At 37.9% G+C, this 20,913-nt stretch overlaps 1 protein-coding gene across 1 annotated transcript in view; it reads left to right on the forward strand.

The window, feature by feature from the left end:
• The window catches only part of LOC149187785 (uncharacterized), a 115,286-nt gene extending 94,792 nt beyond the window's left edge, over positions 1-20,494 (forward strand). The window contains exons 2-4 of the mRNA XM_089409762.1: positions 19,410-19,486; positions 19,671-19,714; positions 19,849-20,494. Of these exons, the coding sequence (XP_089265888.1) occupies positions 19,410-19,486; positions 19,671-19,714; positions 19,849-20,357 (630 nt within the window). The 3' untranslated portion in view covers positions 20,358-20,494. The remainder of the gene's footprint in view (positions 1-19,409; positions 19,487-19,670; positions 19,715-19,848) is intronic.
• Positions 20,495-20,913: the final 419 nt, after the last annotated feature.

Here is a 20,913-nt window from a genome sequence, read left to right on the forward strand (position 1 = left end):
ATATGCGATTTGTAAAATGTGGGGCCAATGGGGGCCTACCACTTGGTGCCTCCCCATTCGCTGAAGAGTCCTGCCATGTCATCTATCCAAGTCAAACTTGAAATTTTACTTACTCTAACTTCTTCATATGAGCTCGGATTCGAGTGTCGTTCACACCATTGGAATCAGGATGAAGAGCACTTCGATTTGAAGCTAAGTTTATCGATACTCTACCACTTTGAGTTTTGAGCCTAATTTTGACCACCTGATCACTCCTCCCCACTGGAAACCTTTTGGACCCCAAAATATCACTTTCAATTGTTTAGTAGGTGAGGGTACAGTTCCCTCACAATTCCAACCTCTATCTATTTGGATTTTAAAGTATTTGTACCCTTGATCCCCACTCGAAGATAATCGATACTTTCCCTTTTTGATGTCCTTGTTCTTCTGTCAAGTATAGTGTCTTGCTAAATCTCATCAAGGAATTCTAGAGAAAGTCTTCAATAGATGGAATTTGAATATTCTCTCATTTATCTTCAATCAAAGGAGGCTTATAAAACATTAACAACATCATAAATTTGCATATATGAAGGCAAATCCAACTTGAAGGCATTGTCACCAATCTTTTCCAAAATTCTGAATGGAACATATCTAACTAGTTTTAGCTTTTTACCTTCTCCTTGGAGCCTCTATTTGTTAATGTGAAGCCAAACTTCATCACCAAATTGGAACTTGTGATATTGATGATGCTTGTAGTGCCTTGCTTTGTACTTTCCTTGACTTTTCTCAAGTTGTTCTTGAACCTTTTGGTGTACTAATTGGGTTTGTTCAATGAACTTTCTTGCTTTGTCTATGTTGCTATGACCTTCAATAGCAACATCTTTCCCAAAAATAAAACCCAAAGGAGATTTATGCAAGTATCCCAACCATGGCGAAATTTGAGTTGAAGAGTGCTTGGCTCGATTGTAAGCATGTTTAATATAGTGCAAATGTTCATCCCACAACTTAGGATGCTTGTTACAATACCCACGAAGAAGATGTATCACTATTTTGTTCACCATTTTTGTTTGACCATATGTTTGTGGATGAAAACTTGTACTCTTTTTAAATTTGGTTTCCATGAATCCCCACGAGCTTGACCAAAAATTCCCAAAAAATAAAGAATCTCGATCACTAACAATGGATGTGGGCAATCCAAAATGCACCCAAACATTTTGAAAGAATAACTGAGCAGCTTGTTCAGTTGTAGCTTGCTTTTTACATGGCATCAAAATACACATTTTGTTGAACCTATCCACAACTACATACAAATAAGCATGACCTCTTGTTGACAATGGAAGACCTCCTACAAAATCCATAGAAACACTCTCCTATGGTCGTGAAGGAACTGGAAGTGGTGTGTATAGTCCTAACTTCCTATTGCTAGGCTCACTGATTGCACATAATGAACATCCTTTAATAAAACGAGACACACTTTCAAGCATATGAGGCCAACAACAATACCTCTATAAATGTGCCACGATCTTACTTACACCGAAATGACTAGCAATAAGAGAAGTATGTGCCTATCTTACGATGTTAACTCTTTCTCGTTGTGGAATACAAAGCTTACCAAGATGGTACAACAAGTTATCATGTAAATGCTAATCCAATTCCACTACTTGGTTACCTTGACTCAAGCTTGCATAAACTTTTGAAAGTCATTGTCTAATGCATATTGTTCAATATAACTTTCATGTAAAATAGAATCATGATTGAGTAAATCAGTTGCACTAACAATAGGCCTGGAAAGAATATCAGCAACTTTATTGTAGATACCTTTCTTATACCTGATTACCAAGTGGAATTGTTGAAGAAAACCCATCCATCGGAAGTGCCTTGGTTGATGAAACTTTGATTGAGATTGCAAGTATTGCAATGGTTGATGATCAGTGTGAATGAGGGTTTCCTTACCCATCAAGTAGTGTTTCCATTTTTTCACACTTTTCACCATTTCATACAATTCCTTGTCATATGTAGGATAGTTAATCACCACACCATTAAAATTTTCCAAATGAAAATAGATAAGCTTCTCATGTTGCATGAGGACTACACCCGTAACATAGTCACTAGCATCAATTTGAATCTCAAATGAATGTCTCAAGTCTGGAAGTGAAAGTACTAGAGTTGTACTAATCTTTTCATTCAATGCATCAAAGGCCTTTTATTGTTTTCCTCCACACTAAAAAAAAAAAACAAAAAAAAACAAAAAACAAAAAAAACAAAAAAACAAAAAAACAAAACAAAAAAAAAAAAAAAAAAAAAAACAAAAAACAAAAAACAAAAAACAAAAAACAAAAAAACAAAAAACAAAAAACAAAAAACAAAAAACAAAAACAAAAAACAAAAAAAAAAAAAACAAAACAAAACAAACAAAACAAAACAAAACAAAACAAAAACAAAACAAAACAAAAAACAAAACAAAAACAAAAAACAAAAAACAAAAAACAAAAAACAAAAAACAAAAAACAAAAAACAAAAACAAAAAAAACAAAAAAGCAAAAACAAAAACAAAACAAACTAACAAAAACAAAAACAAAAACAAAACAAAAAACAAAAACGAAAACGAAAACAAACAAACAAAAAAACAAAAACAAAAACAAACAAACAAACAAAAAAAACAAAACAAAACACAACACAAAACAAAACAAAACAAAACAAAAACAAAACAAAAAACAAATAAACAAAAAACAAAACAAAACAAAAACAAAAAAAACAAAACAAAAAATAAAAAAATTCACACTTGTCAATGCATGCAAAGGAGTGGCTATAAGAGAAAAAATAGCAATGAATTTCCTCCAATATTGGGTTGCTCCCAAAAAAATTCTTACCTCTGTAACTATCTTGGGCCTTGGCCAATTCACAATGACATCAACCTTGGAGGGATCTATTTTCAACTCACCTCCTCCAACAATATGACCCAAGTAAACTAAAGAATTTTTTCCAAACTCACACTTTCACATCTTGAGATACAACTTTTCTTTTTTCAAGACATCAAGTACTTTACTTACATGCATGACATGTTCATCACAAGATTTACTAAAAATTAAGATGTCATCTAAGTAGACTATGGAAAATGCATCAAGAAATGGCCTCAACACATCATTCATCACACGCATGAATGTAGCAGGAGCATTACATAAACCAAATGGCATAACTAGCCATTCAAACAAACCTTGTTTTGTTTTTAATGTTGTTTTCCAAATGTCTCCTTCAGCTATTCTAATTTGATGGTAGCCACTTCTTTAGTCCAGTTTAGTAAAATACTTTTCATCTTTCAATTGATCAAATAAATCATTTATTCTATGCAATGGGTAATGGTTCTTTATTGTAATTTTATTCAATGTACAAAAGTCCACATACATGTGCCATGTTCTGTCCTTCTTTGGCACCAAGACAATAGGTGAAGCACATGGTGAGGAAGATGGTTAGATGATCCCTTTATTCAACAACTCTTGAATTTTCTTCTTAATTTCTGTGCTTTCCATCAATGACATCATGTACATGCCAATGTTAGGAAGAGGACAATCTTGCTTCAACTGTATCTCATGTTGGATTCCTCTCTTGGGAGGTAATCCCTCTGGTTCTTGAAACATCTTGTCATATTGGTTAACTGTGTCAACCAATTCAGATTTAAAATTTGAATCAAAACCTTCAAAACCTTCATTATCAACATCATTCTTGGGTTTGATCATTAGAAGCACAAAATTCTTACTCGAATTCACTAGTCTTTTCATCTGCCCTGCATTAACAAGCGAAAGATTAATTTTCTTGCTATGAGATCTCACAATATATTCTACTCCATCTTTGAATAAATTATATTTATTTTCATGTCTATGGAAGATATCTTTTCTATCATAAAGGTACGGGCCTCCCAAAACTATGCCACAGATATCTAACAGCACAACATCAAGCTCCACTTCATCTATGAAATTTGCAGTAATGGTGAATTTTAGTTTACACTTTCTAGTAACTTGCAATTGTGCATTGTCACACACCCATCCAAGTGGATATGGTTTATTATGTGGAATGGTTTCCAAGTTTAAACTTTTGACAATGTTTTCAGAGATAAGATTGGCTTAAGAGACACTATCGAAAAGCATATCAATCTTGGTATGTTTTGAGATCACCCTTATGTGAAAAAGTTCTATTCTCCTCTTTTCGTTTGGAGTTTCATTTTGTGAGTTTGGAGAACTAGTGCTAGCAATGGATTATTTTCCATTTAACCCCATGGTTGTGATTTTAGTTTCATCACCCGAATCGGATCCCAAATCTTGTTGAGTGGTTGTAACTGTCTTTTTTTTTCCCTTGTTGTTGTTTCTTTTCCATCACATTTCTGGATGAAGCTTCCAACAATGAGCTTCATTGTGACCTTCCCTGGAACAATGTTTGCATGTAACTTTCTCTTCTTCCTTTTTGATAGATGCACTTTTCTTTGCCTTCCCTATGAAAGCCTTTTCCTTTCCTTTACTCTTAAATGGCTTTTTACTACCTTCTTCTGGGTTGTTTTTCTGTATTGCCTCAAGATGAGTGGCTTGCACACACACATCATCATCTAGATTATTGGGATTAAACATTAAGATAGTATGCCTAAGGTAATTGTGTAAACCCCCTATGTACTTCAACAATGTGTCCCATGTTTGCAAATCTACACCTAACATCAAAGACCTTTTTTCTGAATTCTTGGGTGTAATCTTGCACATTTTGACCTTTAAGCTATCTAAAGTTCTGCCAATTCATGATGGTTTTCTGCATATAAGCTAGAGGGTAGAATTGTCTTTTGATTGTAGGAATGAAATCATTCCAATAAATTGAGATCTTTCCATGTTTTTTAATCTCCTCTTGGGTCTTTGATTCCCACCATACCAGAGTTGTACCCTCCATTCTCAAGGAAGCTAACTGAATCTTTATGTCATCCTCTTGAAGGTTATGAATCCCACAATAGACCTCCAATTGACGAATCCAAATTATCAAGCTTCTTTGCATTCACTTCACCATTATACATGGGTAGCTTAAATTTAACATCAAGTTTTAAAAAAGGTGATTTACCAGTTCCTTTTGAAGTATGATGATCATTCTGAGTAAGGGTTGTGTTAGTGGAAGAGGGTGAAGATGCTTGTGAAGAAGAAAATGAAGAATATGGCGGAGAGGGTGGAACTTTGTCTCCATTTCCATTACCTCCTTTTCCATTACCTCCTCCTGAAGAGCCTTCTCCTTTTGGAGGTTTGGAACTTTCCCCTTGCAACCTGGAATTCCTCTCTTCATAGAGGACCTTCACCATCTTTGTCATATCAAAGAAATCTTTTCTGAAGGTCTTCTTATCTTATGTCATGTTTGTAGGTTCTCCTTCATGAGACATTATCTCTGGAGTCTCAACTGCAACTCGAGGCTAAACTGGTGTTAGAGATTGTGGAAACCTTGCTCTCCTTCTCATTGACCCAACTTCAGGGCTTCCAACCAACTTCCCTTCTCCTCTTTTGAGTTTTAACCTTGTAAGTATGACATAAACTTGCAAACAGTTAAATCCTTCTTTTACAAATAAAATCTAGAGATCCGATACCAAAAATTATCTGATTTAGAATATTAGATTGTTGTGCTAATATCCTCCTCATATTAGAAACAAAATGTTTTCATTGTGCTTAAGGATTCATGAATTTTTGCAAGTGAAATGATGATTTTTTATGTTAATTTTATGAGAAAATGAACATAAATAAGAGACTGAAAAACAACATAAACATGTACAGAACATCATCAAAAACACATTACACCGAGAACATGATAAAGGAGTTCATCCCTCTTAGGCTACGTCTCCTTGGTCCAGCTTCCAATGGCTTGGGCCTCTCTATTATTCTCAAAAGTGTAAAACAATGTCTTCACAATGCTCAAATGCTTCTAAAACCTGCTCCAATGAGTCCAAAATATCCAAAAATGGCCATTTAGCCTCTCTTTGCATTCAATTTGGTGGAAAACTGAAGAAATTATGACCTCTCCTAGTTTTCCCAATATTTTCTCCACAAATTGCACCATTTCCGACATGATCCAACAATTTCACTCCAAAAAGTGCTAACTGAGCGAAAATTTCACTGCACGACGGCCATAAGCTATCAGCATCGACAACTCCATCGCAAATCACAATCGGTGAGAACTGACGAGTCTTATGGTTTATGAACACGGCATGGGCGATTTGCAATTGCAATGAGTGACGGACCCAACGGAACTATCAACTGCAACCCATAATCTTATCGAATCCAGAATATATTGTAATGGGCAGAGCCAAGGTAATACATATAACGGGGCTTTCACTATACGATAAGTGATTGCAATATCACAATCACAACCTGATCCTACCAGGGCCAATTCTATAACACTTCGCTATTGCGACATGCGATTGTGATTATCGCATCGCACCTTGGCTTGCTCTGGGGTTGATTCTTTAATGCGGACCCAACTCCGATATGCAATTTATGAAATGCGGGGCCAATGGAGGCCTTCCACTTGGTGCTTCCCCATCCGCTGAAGAGTCCTGCAACGTCATCTTCTCCTGTCATCTATCCAAGTCAAGCCTGAACTTTGACTTGCTCTAACTTCTTCATATGAGCTTAGATTCGAGTGTCGTTCACACCGTTGGAATCAAGATGATGAGCACTTTGATCTAAGGCTAAGTTTATCAAGATTCTTCCACTTTGAGTTTTGAGCCTAATTTTGAGCACCTGATCAATCGTGGAGCCCCATTCCATATGACCAGAAACAAAGATTTATTTAGTGAGTTGGAGGAGAAGGATCTCTAGATGCACATCGAGAAGTGAGATGATGGGAGGTATAGCACGACCAACATCGGTACTATTACCTTTCAGAGGGAGTCTGGTTCCCTCTCACATTAAAAGATGTCATGTATGTTCTGGGTTTGAAGAAGAATTTGGTTTCAATTGCCATGTTGGAGGACTATGGCTACGATGTCATATTTAGAAAGGGATATTTTTTCCTTCGTCACATAGCCTCGAGACAAGTGAAGTGGACCGAGGTTCGAGTGAAGAACTTCTACAAATTGGATGTAGAATACTGCACTCCTTTGAGCACTAAATTAGAGAAGGTGCAAAGTTGAGACATCAGTGAGTTTTGGCATAGAATATTGGGTCACTTGCACCACAAATATTTGAAGATCATGTAGCAAAATTCTGCAAGACTTCCCAAGGGTAAACTAGAACAGAGAGACACATACAAAGAGTGTACATTGGGGAAGTAAACCAAATCTTCCTTTCATGACAAAGAGAGTTGATCACAAGTGATCCTCGATAGAGTTCATTCATATGTGTCTGGATCATTCTCGACAACATCCATGGCCAATCATAGGTATTATTTAATATTTGTTGATGATTTTTCCCATAAGTGTTGGATTTTCTTCATGCAAAATAAAGATCATATTTTCGATAAATTTTATGCATTTAAAGCACTTATCAATAAAGATATTAATAGGAAAGTTAAATCTACCAAAGTTATAATAGTGGAGAATATGTTTTGAATGAATTCAAGAACTTTTCTACATCAAAAGAAATTCAACGGGAGTTGATCGCACCACATAAACCACATCAAAATGGAGTGGTTGAAAGGAAGAACAAAATTATTGTGGTAGTTGCACAGGTGATGTTACATTATCATGGACTACCATTACACTTGTGGGTTGGATCATGCAACACAACCTTTTTTTCATAACAAAATCCCTCACCAAATTCTCTGGATGAGTACACCAGAAGAATATTTTTCAGGTAAGAAACCAAATGTGGCACACTTCAGGATCTTTGGTTTATCATTACGTTGTCATGTTACCAAGGATGCATGGAAAAAGCTAGAGCCAAAAACTGAGTTGGGTATATTTGTGGGGTACACTGATGCACCTCATAACTATCTGTTGTACCTGTCATCCAACATGATGAAAGTGGATCGTAGAGATGTGAAGTTCGATGAAGAGAAGGCCATGAGATGTTCCCTTGAGAGGGAGAATCATTTACATGTAGATGAGGATATTTTAGCTCCAGAGGAGGAACCTCAGGATGATGTGGAGGAACCACATCCAGAAGAGCAGAGAGTGGAAGCACCCACTCATGCAGAGACTTCCAGATATGGAAGGAAGTGCACTAGAGAGGCTGACAGGTTGATGCATAATGTCAGAGAGAATGTGGGAGCACCCACATCACAATGAAAATAGAGGAGGTCACCAGATCAGTACACTGGATACATGGCTCTATTGAGCCAGAGTGTAAAGGTTGGCCATCCTCATTCAAGGAAACAATACAACAACCAGTATGGGTTGATTCCATGTTTGAGGAGTATGACCCCATTATCAAAAACAATGTCTAAGAAGTGGTTCCAAGACCAATAGACAAGTCAGTGGTGAGTTCCATATGGATTTACAAGGTAAATAAAGCAGTAGATGGGAGTGTGGAGAAACACAAGGCCAGATTTGTGGCCAGAGGATTCTCTCAGGTGGAGGGAATTGATTACGATGAGACCTTTGCTCCAGTAGCAAGGTACTCTTCAATCAAATCTATTCTAGCACTGTCAGCACAGATGGGATGGAAGATATGTCAAATGGATATGAAGACATCATTCATGAACGGTATGATTAAGGAAGAGGTGTATATTGAGAAACCAGAAGGATTTGAGACCTTCAATAGAGAGTCGCATGTGTGGAAACTCAAGCAAGCATTGTATGGACTAAAACAAGCACCCCATGCTTGGTACACTAGGATTGACAGTTATTTCACCAAGTTGGGTTTCACCAAAAGTGAAGCAGATGTGAACTTTTACCATATGTGGGTTGAAGGTCAATTGTTGATTATAATATTATATTGTTGGCATTATGATTCAAGTGTTGTCCTTAATGGCAACTCACTCAGAGGTTGGTACAGGTGATGGCAACTTAATCAGAGGACAGATCTTAGTACAGCAGGCCAAGAAAGTTCATACACGCAGGTTAATTAAGCCCGAGTCGCGTATACACGCTAGTTCACTATATACCAAGTCGCGTGTACGCAGGTTCGCTATATACCAAGTAGGGTATACACGCAGTTTCATGAACGGAAAAGAGCGTACATGTCGGAAAGCTTACTTTTGGTCCGTGGTAGTTAGTCCTTGGAATTTGTGCCTATGGTTTTGGACCATGGAGTCTCGACAGACGTGTTGATCCCTAGTATTGAGTTGATGGTATTGGGTTACTATGGTTTTGGATCGTGGTATTGTGAAGGGCCTAAAGCTATATAAGGAGAAAGACCATTAGGCCAAGGTGTGAGTGTGTGAGTGATGAAGATCTGAGGAAGTGTGAGATCCAAGTGCTGGTTATGAGTTGGTGATCTGAACCAAGGTTTCACTCATGTGGAGGATGATGAATGATGGAACGAGATCTCAAGGCTTGGAATGATTATCTTCATATGGTTTGACTGTGGATAGACTAGATCTACTGACGCATGTTTATTATTATGATCTGGGTATGTTTTGATGTCTGATATAGCTGCGGACTTTTAAGCTTGAATTTGCAGATCTGTACGCGGGTTGGTTTTGGTAAAAGAGCGTATACACGCAGGTTGGTTTCATCCAAGTAGCGTATACAATGTGAAGTATGATAATTGAAGATGGAGTTGGATCTGGTTGTTGTTATGTTGTCTGGTTGTTGTTGACAGGGTTACAGTGATTCAGAATTGGGTGTTTCAGTGATTGATGATGCAGGTTGTACTACAATGGTGATTGACTTATGGATCCAGTATGAAAATGTATGAAACGTGGTCCCGGGAAGATCGTAGGCCGGCACCTACGTACTGGTAAACATATCAGCCAGTACAAGAGCCAGGGGGTTGTAGCTCCCTTCCAGGAGCAGCTGGAAAACGAGTGAAGGTTGTAGCCTTCTGTAGGGTTGGCACCTACGTACTAGTAAATGGATCGGCTAGTACAAGAGCTATGAGGGTTGTAGCCCTCTGTAGGTTCCAGCCTGCGTGCTGGTAAATGACTGCACCAGTACATTGTAAAAGAAGTTTCTTATTAAAGAAGAAAGAGACGAATTGCAGCAGGTGGTTTTCACCCACATTGGGTTTCCACCTTATATCATGGTGTTCATGTGTGTGGCTTTTGTGTGATGATCTGTTCTGTTATACTGCACCTGTTTACTGTTAATATGGTTAATAATGTTCTGATGCATTTACTGAAGATAAGCTAACTAAATCATAAGATCTCTGGATATACGCTAGTTGCTTTAGACACAGTAGCGTGTACACGCGAGTTCACTTAACTGAAGTGGCGTATATGTTTCTGAGTATGAAATTGGAAAGGTTTTACTGATCTGATAATACTGATTCACCCCCCCCCTCTCACTATTATTTCCAACAATTGGTATCAGAGCAGGTCCTTCAGAGAAGCTTGATCACTTGAAGGAGATTCGTAGAACAATGGGGAAGAAAGCACGTCAGAAGAAGAAGACAGCTCAAAGGAACAATGACAACCTGCCGTTGAGTGGAAGCAAGAATTCAGATCCTGAATCACCTCAGAATGAAGATGGACAAACAAATGAAGCATCAGATCAAACCATAGATCGGCAAGATCTACCTAGCAAAAAGGAGAATGCCCTCAAAGAAGAAATCATCAGATTAGAAGATCTGTTGGAATGTGCCTCCAGAATTCGACAAATGCTGCTAGCACTGAATAAAGAGCAAGAAAACGAGATCCTCGAACTAAGGCATCAGTTGGATGAAGGAAGGAAAGCTGAAGAGACCTTGAAGAAGCAATGTCTGGACAAAGAAGAACAACATCAAGTTGAGGTAAATATCCTGAAAAGTAAATTAGAAGAAAAGGATAAACTATTACGATTTCAAGATAGTACTAAGATCTTGGATGATATTCTTAGTAGTCAAAGGTCCCCTGCTATCAAAATTGGTCTTGGTTTTCATGAGTCTATTGAAGGTGAATCTGGTTCACAAAGTAAGACAAGAATCTCTAATGCAAAATCTGAAAGGTTCTACAAGGAGATGAAAGGTCAACCTCATCAACAATCAAGGAAAGAGACTCCTCAAAGAAAATCTTTTACTCCTCCCATGAATAATGTTGAATGTTATGTATGTCATAATCTTGGACATGTTGCAGCCATATGTAGAAGAAGAAGGTTTCAAGACCATCATGCAGAAAGATCATCACATTCAAGGTACTTTAATGGATATTGCTTTTCTTGCAATATATTTGGCCACAAAGCTGCTGATTGCTATAAGAGGAATATGAAACATGTAAGATGCTATGCATGTAACAAGTTTGGACATAAAGCAAGAGATTTCAGGAACAAAGCTCATGATAAGAAGAAATCATCAACATGCTTGAAGATATGGAAGAAGAAGTAAGTTCAGTCAGAAAAATGTGGCACAACACACGGTACTCAGCACAGCATAGACATAACAGACTCAGGGGGAGCTGAAGGTGTAAAACTTCAGTGTTCTAATTCTCATACGCAAGTTTCATGAAGTAAAGCCGTGTATATACGCGAGTTTCACACTGAAAAGTCGCGTATATGTCAGTTTGTGAAAAAGCAGTGGGGACAGACTCAGAAAAGGGGTCTGATATGATCCAGTCCAGTATATGCTCTATTGGTTAACAGTTACAATCTGCTGAGGATGTTTGGAAATGTTTTGATACTTGTAAGATGTTAGAAGTGCTTAATCCTAACTTGATGATGATGAGATCTTGATGCTTATTACTGATGTATGCATGATCAGATCTAACTACAGATGGCACAGGCTCAGGGGGAGCATATACTTCAAATAATGCATTGTTGGCATTATGGTTAGAAGTTGTTGATAAAGTCTATGAAGCTAAATGATACATCTTGTTGTTTGATCAAAGGAATGGTATTGCAGGCTGATGGTACAGATCATATATGATGAATGATAGTCATGGTCTTGAATGAATTGCTGGTCTTAGAACTTGCATCTACTCAGGGGGAGCATGGATGGATTGATACAACTTGGAGCCCATTCAGAAACTTCAGCATGTATCTCTTTTGTGATATCTCTTTTATGGTGTCAAGGTCATGTAACGGCCTATGTTGGTTTCCCCACTATGCCTGGGATGAATGATGTAATGTAATTGGTTGTTATTTTCTGATGTATCCCCACTTGGTTGGGAGTATGGATGTATGTATTGAGTCTTTTGGTGATAGGAAGGTCCTTTATGATGTATAAGTCTTGGTTCTTTTTGAAGAACATCCTTTGCAGATCTTGCCTACAGTCAGGGGGAGCATGTTCAGCACAGCAGAGCAGAGATATTCAGCATGTACTCAGGGGGAGTATGGACAGCAGAAGGTATACCAAAGAAGAGAATATCTTGGCCCGCCCTTTGCCCTTGATGTCAAAGGGGGAGAGTGACTTGGTGTGGTTGCCATCAAGTCCAAAGGGGGAGATTGTTGGCATTATGATTCAAGTGTTGTCCTTGATGGCAACTCACTCAGAGGTTGGTACAGGTGATGGCAACTTAATCAGAGGACAGATCTTAGTACAGCAGGCCAAGAAAGTTCATACACGCAGGTTAATTAAGTCCCAGTCGCGTATACACGCTAGTTCACTATATACCAAGTCGCGTGTACGCAGGTTCGCTATATACCAAGTAGGGTATACACGCAGTTTCATGAACGGAAAAGAGCGTACATGTCGGAAAGCTTACTTTTGGTCCGTGGTAGTTAGTCCTTGGAATTTGTGCCTATGGTTTTGGACCATGGAGTCTCGACAGACGTGTTGATCCCTAGTATTGAGTTGATGGTATTGGGTTACTATGGTTTTGGACCGTGGTATTGTGAAGGGCCTAAAGCTATATAAGGAGAAAGATCATTAGGCCAAGGTGTGAGTGTGTGAGTGATGAAGATCTGAGGAAGTGTGAGATCCAAGTGCTGGTTATGGGTTGGTGATCTGAACCAAGGTTTCACTCATGTGGAGGATGATGAATGATGGAACGAGATCTCAAGGCTTGGAATGATTATCTTCATATGGTTTGACTGTGGATAGACTAGATCTACTGACGCATGTTTATTATTATGATCTGGGTATGTTTTGATGTCTGATATAGCTGCGGAGTTTTAAGCTTGAATTTGCAGATCTGTACGCGGGTTGGTTTTGGTAAAAGAGCGTATACACGCAGGTTGGTTTCATCCAAGTAGCGTATACAATGTGAAGTATGATAATTGAAGATGGAGTTGGATTTGGTTGTTGTTATGTTGTCTGGTTGTTGTTGACAGGGTTACAGTGATTCAGAATTGGGTGTTTCAGTGATTGATGATGCAGGTTGTACTACAATGGTGATTGACTTATGGATCCAGTATGAAAATGTATGAAACGTGGTCCCGGGAAGATCGTAGGCTGGCACCTACGTACTGGTAAACATATCAGCCAGTACAAGAGCCAGGGGGTTGTAGCTCCCTTCCAGGAGCAGCTGGAAAATGAGTGAAGGTTGTAGCCTTTTGTAGGGTTGGCACCTACGTACTAGTAAATGGATCGGCTAGTACAAGAGCTATGAGGGTTGTAGCCCTCTGCAGGTTGCAGCCTGCGTGCTGGTAAATGACTGCACCAGTACATTGTAAAAGAAGTTTCTTATTAAAGAAGAAAGAGACGAATTGCAGCAGGTGGTTTTCACCCACATTGGGTTTCCACCTTATATCATGGTGTTCATGTGTGTGGCTTTTGTGTGATGATCTGTTCTGTTATACTGCACCTGTTTACTGTTAATATGGTTAATAATGTTCTGATGCATTTACTGAAGATAAGCTAACTAAATCATAAGATCTCTGGATATACGCTAGTTGCTTTAGACACAGTAGCGTGTACACGCGAGTTCACTTAACTGAAGTGGCGTATATGTTTCTAAGTATGAAATTGGAAAGGTTTTACTGATCTGATAATACTGATTCACCCCCCCCTCTCAGTAATATTTCCAACATATATGTCTATGATTTTATTCTAATAGGTGATGAGAAGCTAAGAAAATCTTGCAAAGAGGATCTCGCAAGAGAATTGAGATCATGGAGAATTTTAGGGGCTAATATTTGTAGGTGGGCTAATTATTAATGATTTTTATATTTTATAAAAATGATTTGCCCAAATTTTACAATATAAAATTATTTTACCTTAAAAATCACCAAAATTGTAAAGATAGTATATATAATATCAATATAAATTTGAATAGTTTTACAAATACATTAATAAAAAATTTATAGTTTGCATATTAGGGGCTTGTGATATTCGCTCATGTTTTTAAACTTCAAGATAATTTTCCATCCTTAAAATTTTCCCTGTTCGAGATGAAGGACCTGGGGCTCATGCATTACTTTCTTGGTATGGAAGTATGGCAAGGAGATGAGGAATTATTTGTCTCTCATGGCAAGTATGGCAACAAGATACTGAATAATTTCCACATGGACAACAACAAAGCCATGGAGACTCCTCTAGTAGGGAACTAGAGGAAGGAGGATGCTACTTCATATGTAGTGGAGGCTATTATATATAGACAACTTGTAGGTTCACTTATGTATTTGGTGAACACGTGACCGAACATGTGTTTTGTAGTTAACCAACTTAGTCGAGCCATGGTTAAGCAAAGCAAACTCTATTGGAAGGCATATAAACATGTGTTCAGATACCTTATAGGCACCACTCAATTTGGTCTTTGGTACAAAACATTGTAAACTTTGAAACGGGAACTGATACTGTTACCCGTTTCGTAGAGGTGGCAAAAAAATGACCCGATTTTCAAAAGTGGTGATGCAGAATACACATGTTTTTTTTAGAACATGGTTTTTGGAACTTTAATTTTTTTCATGTGCATTAAGTTTTAGAATGGTAGTGAATGGTAGTGATTTTCATCCAGATTTTAAAAAGTGAGTATTCTGCATCACACCCTTTTTTTAAAAGACCTATTTTTTGACTTTAAATTTTCTAGTGTGTGAAATGTAAAAAATTATTTTCTAAATTTGATAGTTTTTGAAGTGGTCATTTTATTCATATTTTCTTGTTCTCTATCTTAATTTTTTTTTTTTTTTAGTGGGATTTTTATTGTTTTGCGTTTTTAAATTAGAAAGTCGATAGTTTGAATTTTAGATAATCTACATATTTATACATCCTTAATTAATTTTTCAATCCACATGAAATAATTGTTTCTAAAAAACAACATTTTTTAACAATGGACATAAAAATAACCATTTTTAACATAAATATAACAAAAAAACTAAACGTTTTGATAATTTTTTGCTAGAATTAACATGTCAAAATCACAATTTTTATACAAAAATATTAACTAAAAATGGTCAAATAATAGTTTTTTTTATGAATTTCATGTCAAAAAAATAATAATAACAACTTTCTTTTTCAAAAAATAATAATTAACTTAAAAATCAATGCGAAAATCACAGTTGTGCTCTCTCTTTCTTTCACATACCAGACTCTTGATGGAAATTTCACCTCTTTTGAACTTTTCCAATCTGAGATTAGCTTCTTATCACTTAAAGCACTTGAAATATTTGTAGGCATGAGCTCAGGTGGAGTTCGTTCACCAATGTTTTTCGAAGATACACCTTTAAGACTCTTTGGTCCAGAAAGATTCACAGAAATTTTCCTTGATGCCATTTTCCTAAAAAAAAACACATAAATTAGTAAATAAAAAAACATGTTAACTTAAATTAACAACAAAAATATACCATAAATTTTTTATTTGTATAATCAGAATTGCCCAGCCACCTCTAACGGGCAGGCGGGTCGATCGGCAAGCGGGAGGTCAGGTGAGGGATAATGAGGCTAAGTGGACAATTAGGCAAGTATGGGCGAGCCCCTACCCATGCGCCCCCTACAACCCCCTGACGACTACATTGAAGCCCCGACCCCATTAACTTATTCCTCTCACGAGAGATCTCTTGTCTGGATTCACTACACATTAATAATTAAAGTAACACGCCTGATCCAATCTCCGAAAATGATGATGATGACAAATCCCTCGATATGATTACCAAGTTATTGTACTCCCTGCATCCATCAAATCTGTGTTTTCTCTTTGTTTCGCTCGCCAACTCTGTATTTCTTCGTGGTCCATCCTTTGCATGCCACGCTAGATGTTTGTTTTCAGCTGAATTTTCTGTTTGAACGAAGCTTCCTAAGCTTCCCCCCCTCCCCGGCCCCCCTCCCCTTCCCTCACCCTACACCCTACCGTCCCCCCACACTCCCGCGCCCCATCCCCCCTCGCCCCCCGCCCCCGCCCCCCTCCATCCCCCCTCGCCCCCCGCCCCCGCCCCTGCCCCCCTCTAATGTTACAAGACTTTCCCTTTTCATGCTAAATGTCTTTGTAATGTTACTCAACAAGGATTATATTTAGTCGACAAGAGTAACGTTGGAAGTTATTTTAATCATCAAAATTTTCATAGATGCTTTACTCTTCCAATCATATCAATATTTTGAATACTTTAGATCTTCATCCTTGATGCTTTCCAAGTTATGGTAGTGTACCTTTGATTATGTTGTCAGGGTCATACCACTCCGAATTAATGTCCTTATCTATAACAATGTGCAGTTCGAGTCATACCTGTGGCTAAAAAAAATTATGGTGACTAGAATAATTTAAAGAACCATCAAATTTTGTGAACCCAGCTGTGTACTTGGTAGTATAGTAATAGGCCACGTCAAGGTGTCCATGTGAAATTCATATAGACTTTGTGGTAGCCTATCTTCTACGACTATGAGTAAACTAGGCGATCCAATGGTCAGCATATTATCTAGGGTTGTACATTGCTTAACCTTCCCTACAATTGCTTAACCTTCCCTGCAATTTGTGTTTCTTCATTAATATTTCTCATGCTTATATACAAGGAGGGAGAGACTCTTGGGCTTCACCTCCCATTGTCTCTTCATTTTCCTATTCTCCATTATTTACTATTTACATTATTTACAAATGTTCACCCAATCCCAATGATTAGATGTCAACATAATATAATATATAAATTTAGTCAATAAGTTGGAAATATAATCAATACTCATCAAAGAGATGTTTAATGACTAGGTTTATTTAACTCCAACTGATAATTGGCTTATTTATAAAGATCTATAAACACTTAATTACTGGATCAAATATATTCTCAGCAAGTATATTTAATTCACAATTCTTAAGCTAGATAGATTTACTTAATGATAATAATTAATTCAATTGTATCGTTATTTCATGGTGTCACTTTTATCCATTGACCTACATGGCCGACCATTAATACAACTCTAGGTTAAGATTAAACCCTACTCTAGTATTATAATCAAATGAACTTTACTCTATAAATAAAGTTGTTACATAACCACCATATTTTCACAAAAAGAATAAAAAAAGGATGTGGGGTGTAATTAAAAGGTAGAATGGGTGTTATAATAGTAAATTTCAATATTTTCAGAACTTAAATGTAAAAAAACATTAAGGTAATTTGGCTTCACCTCGAGATGATGCCAAATAAAAAGGAAATATAATTCTTGTTTTCTATATTAAATATTTCATAGTATTTCAAAGTAGGAAATATGCTTTGTATCTATTTATCATTTCTAATAATTTTAAGTTGATGTAAGTTACTATACACTTATCTTCCATATTTTTATAATAATAAACAATTAGTTAGCTTTCAAACTTCGTTAGATCATAAGGTGATTAGCACTCAACAAAAAATAGGGGAAAGTTTCACAAAGAAATTAAGTCTTAACCTATTTCCACTCCCATCGAAGTTGGAACCTTGCGTCCAAGAGTTTTGAGCAATTGTGAATCAACTTAAAAACTTAACGATTGAGGAGAAATTTAATAATTAAATTGGGTTGTATTTTATTTCTCAATATATTTTGAGTAACATTGATTAAGCTCCCTTAATTAATATATTCAGAAATTCTTCAAACGCCCTAAGCCAGGAGGGGGTGTTCATTCTTACCAAAAAATACTAGGAGCACGGTCGCCGTTGAAACTTGGAGAAACCCAATTTCATCCATTTGTTTTGTATGCATGCCATCGACCGAAGTAACTGAAGATTCTTATGATGTGGAGGTTGAATGGAGAATTGAACACAGAAATTAAATAAAATGATTGGGTGCGATTAAATAGAGCAGCTTTGGCTGTCGCTTAATACTACAGTATGGTATCTGATGCTTGCGTGCTCACCATGCTTTGTCTCCAGGGAACTTAGGTTGGATTTTGGATTTAGAGTTGGTTGATTTTTGCACATAAATTTAAAGTTGGTTGATTTTAGATATAAAATCAAAATTAGATATTAAATGCTTCGTGCTTGGGAAGTTTTAGGAACATCCTTGCCGTGCCGCGCGTCCGTCGAATACTCCAATTTTATCACTGCTCACACCGCGGCCCATCCCACCCTACTTTACTCTTTCACTTTAGAATTCTTAGACATCCCGCCCCCTCCGCGGCAGCGACACCCCCGGGCCGCCCCGCCCCGCCCGACCCGCGGCGGGTCGATTCCGGGAATCGACCCGCCACCGGTCGGGCGGGGCGGGGCGGCCCGGGGGTGGCTCTGCGCACGTGCATTTCACTGGTGCACAGATAGTTCTTCCATCTAAGATAGTTTTTCCACATCTAACATTGAAACTTGCATTTCACTGGTAAATAGTCGGCCTAGGCTCAGCCTAATTGGGATAAAAATAAAAGTAAAATAAAAATATTAACATATAATTTCTTTGACACGGGCAGTCGAGAATTTGCCGAGGAGATAACGCCAAGACCTCGACAAATGTTGAGGACTTTGGTCCTACTCTACCTTTAATCTACGGACTGATTTCCTCCGATGCATTTAGAATACGTAATGTATTTCTGAGTGCATCATTTCCCTAGTATACGTTCTATCTTGCGAATCGATATCAGCGAAAGTAAAACTTAATAAGTGCCATCCAGATGCAACAATTAGTCCAACCAGAAACCTATTAAAATGAGGGTGCAAGAAACAACAATGATATTTCATAACATGGGAGAGCTATGTATAGATCCATTTAAAGTCTGCCCCTATTACAAAATGAAATAAGCTGGATAAAGAAAATTAGGCACAAAATATGTGGCCGCACAAACGTTGAGATCTCCCCTATACCAGATTTGAAGAACACATAGATCTTTGGATACAATAATTATATGCATTTTGGAGTTTGGTTTGTGGAAACGACAGGTATTCTTCAGAATAGGTAAACTAGTTTATATGGTCTGATCTCGCGCTAGTTTCATTGGGTAGTAATGTCGCAAACGATTGATTTGGAAGGCAAAATGTTATATTTTTAAGAGTAGGAAAACTCGGAAATAGTACACTTATTTGATGGATCCGTAAGAAGGCAAACGAAATTTTATTGTCTAATATCGTGCTGCACTAAAATCAGCTCTGGGTTTCGTCTCGTTTTGCGCAGGACGGCGGGGATGGAAAGAAAGCAGAGCGCAGATGGAAAGGAAGTATGAGGTACGCGTCCATTTTTCTAAATCGGCTTTGCACCGTTTCCGTGGTTATGCTCTGACTGATTATTCTACTGGTCTTGCACTTTTTCCGTGACGTAGATCCCTAGTTTAATTACTTCACCCTAAATATACTATACCTCTTCATGGCCTTGAAGATTTCGTGATCTCTTATTCCTTTCTTTTCGCAGAAATCAATGGAATAACTTCGACATCGGACTCTTTACACAGAAAGGTAGAGAGAAAAGCTAGTTACAGCATTTATTATTGTTTGAAAATGGAATATTGCCCTTAAAATTCTCTTGATTTTTACTTGTTACCAACCATTTTGAGTGAGCGTACATTATTTGTTTGTCAATTAATAATCAGGAACTCAAGAAGCCCTCCCCAAGGAAAACACTTCAAGCGGCTCCGAGAAAGAGACCACGGGAGCCCATGATGAGGAATGGAAGTTGCCAAAATCAGGTATGGGGACTCTCTGGAGGCAGCAGAAGAACTTAAGTGTACACGGAGTCAAGAGAAAAAGAAGCAAAAATGTGACTGGGCATATTAACGAATGGAAAAATACCACCAAAAAAATGAGGGAGGAGACTGATATACAGCAGGAAGATGGGCTAAAAGTGGATGAGAAAGCGATGCCTGATAAACGTTCTAACAATAGTAACGAAGTAGAAGGTTCCCAATGCAGGCGGAGGAATGGGCGAGGGTGGCGGTGTTCTCAGCGGACTCTTGTAGGGTACTCTCTATGCGAATACCATCTGGGCAAGGGCAGACTTAGGAGTATAAACAGCAATAATAAAAATGCTAATAGAGTTATCGTGAATAACAAGGTGGGTACATGCAAGCTCAAAGAATTGCGCCTCATAGACTCTTCTTGATCTTGTAATGTTCCCAACTTGTAAGAATTAGGAGAGGAACTGTCGTACAATTCATAGATAAGACACTCTGCTGTTGCAGTTTCGTATGTACTGTTAATTTTCCACGATGATTCGCTATCCATTGCACGGTGGCAATGTGAAACTCAAATTCCTTTTCCCAATTTAATTCTCAAATATGCTTCCAATAGAATGGAGTTAGCCGTCATGGGCTAAATATATGTTGCAGTTATATTTGCTAGTGTATTGTTAATTACATTAGACTGGTGCATTGGCTGTGTAAGATCCTTTTCATTTTCCATTTATAAAGGAAACGAATATATTTGATTGATTGTGCCATCGTATTATTAGAAGTTCATTTTTTATGTCAAACGCATATTTATTTACAGTATTTAGTTTCGAGGACCTTACTATGACCAGTAAGCTGAATTGAGAATTTAGAGCATTTGTTGCGGATAACCGCAGCGCCACCCCCGGGCCGCCTCGCCCCGCCCGACCGGCGGCGGGTCGATTCCCGGAATCGACCCGCCGCCAGTCGGGCGGGGCGGGGCGGCCCGGG

The sequence above is a fragment of the Pinus tabuliformis genome, chromosome 3_1 (genome assembly GCF_031772625.1).
Source record: "Pinus tabuliformis cultivar Carrire ecotype Pingquan chromosome 3_1, CPIR1, whole genome shotgun sequence".
Taxonomy (NCBI): domain Eukaryota; kingdom Viridiplantae; phylum Streptophyta; class Pinopsida; order Pinales; family Pinaceae; genus Pinus; species Pinus tabuliformis.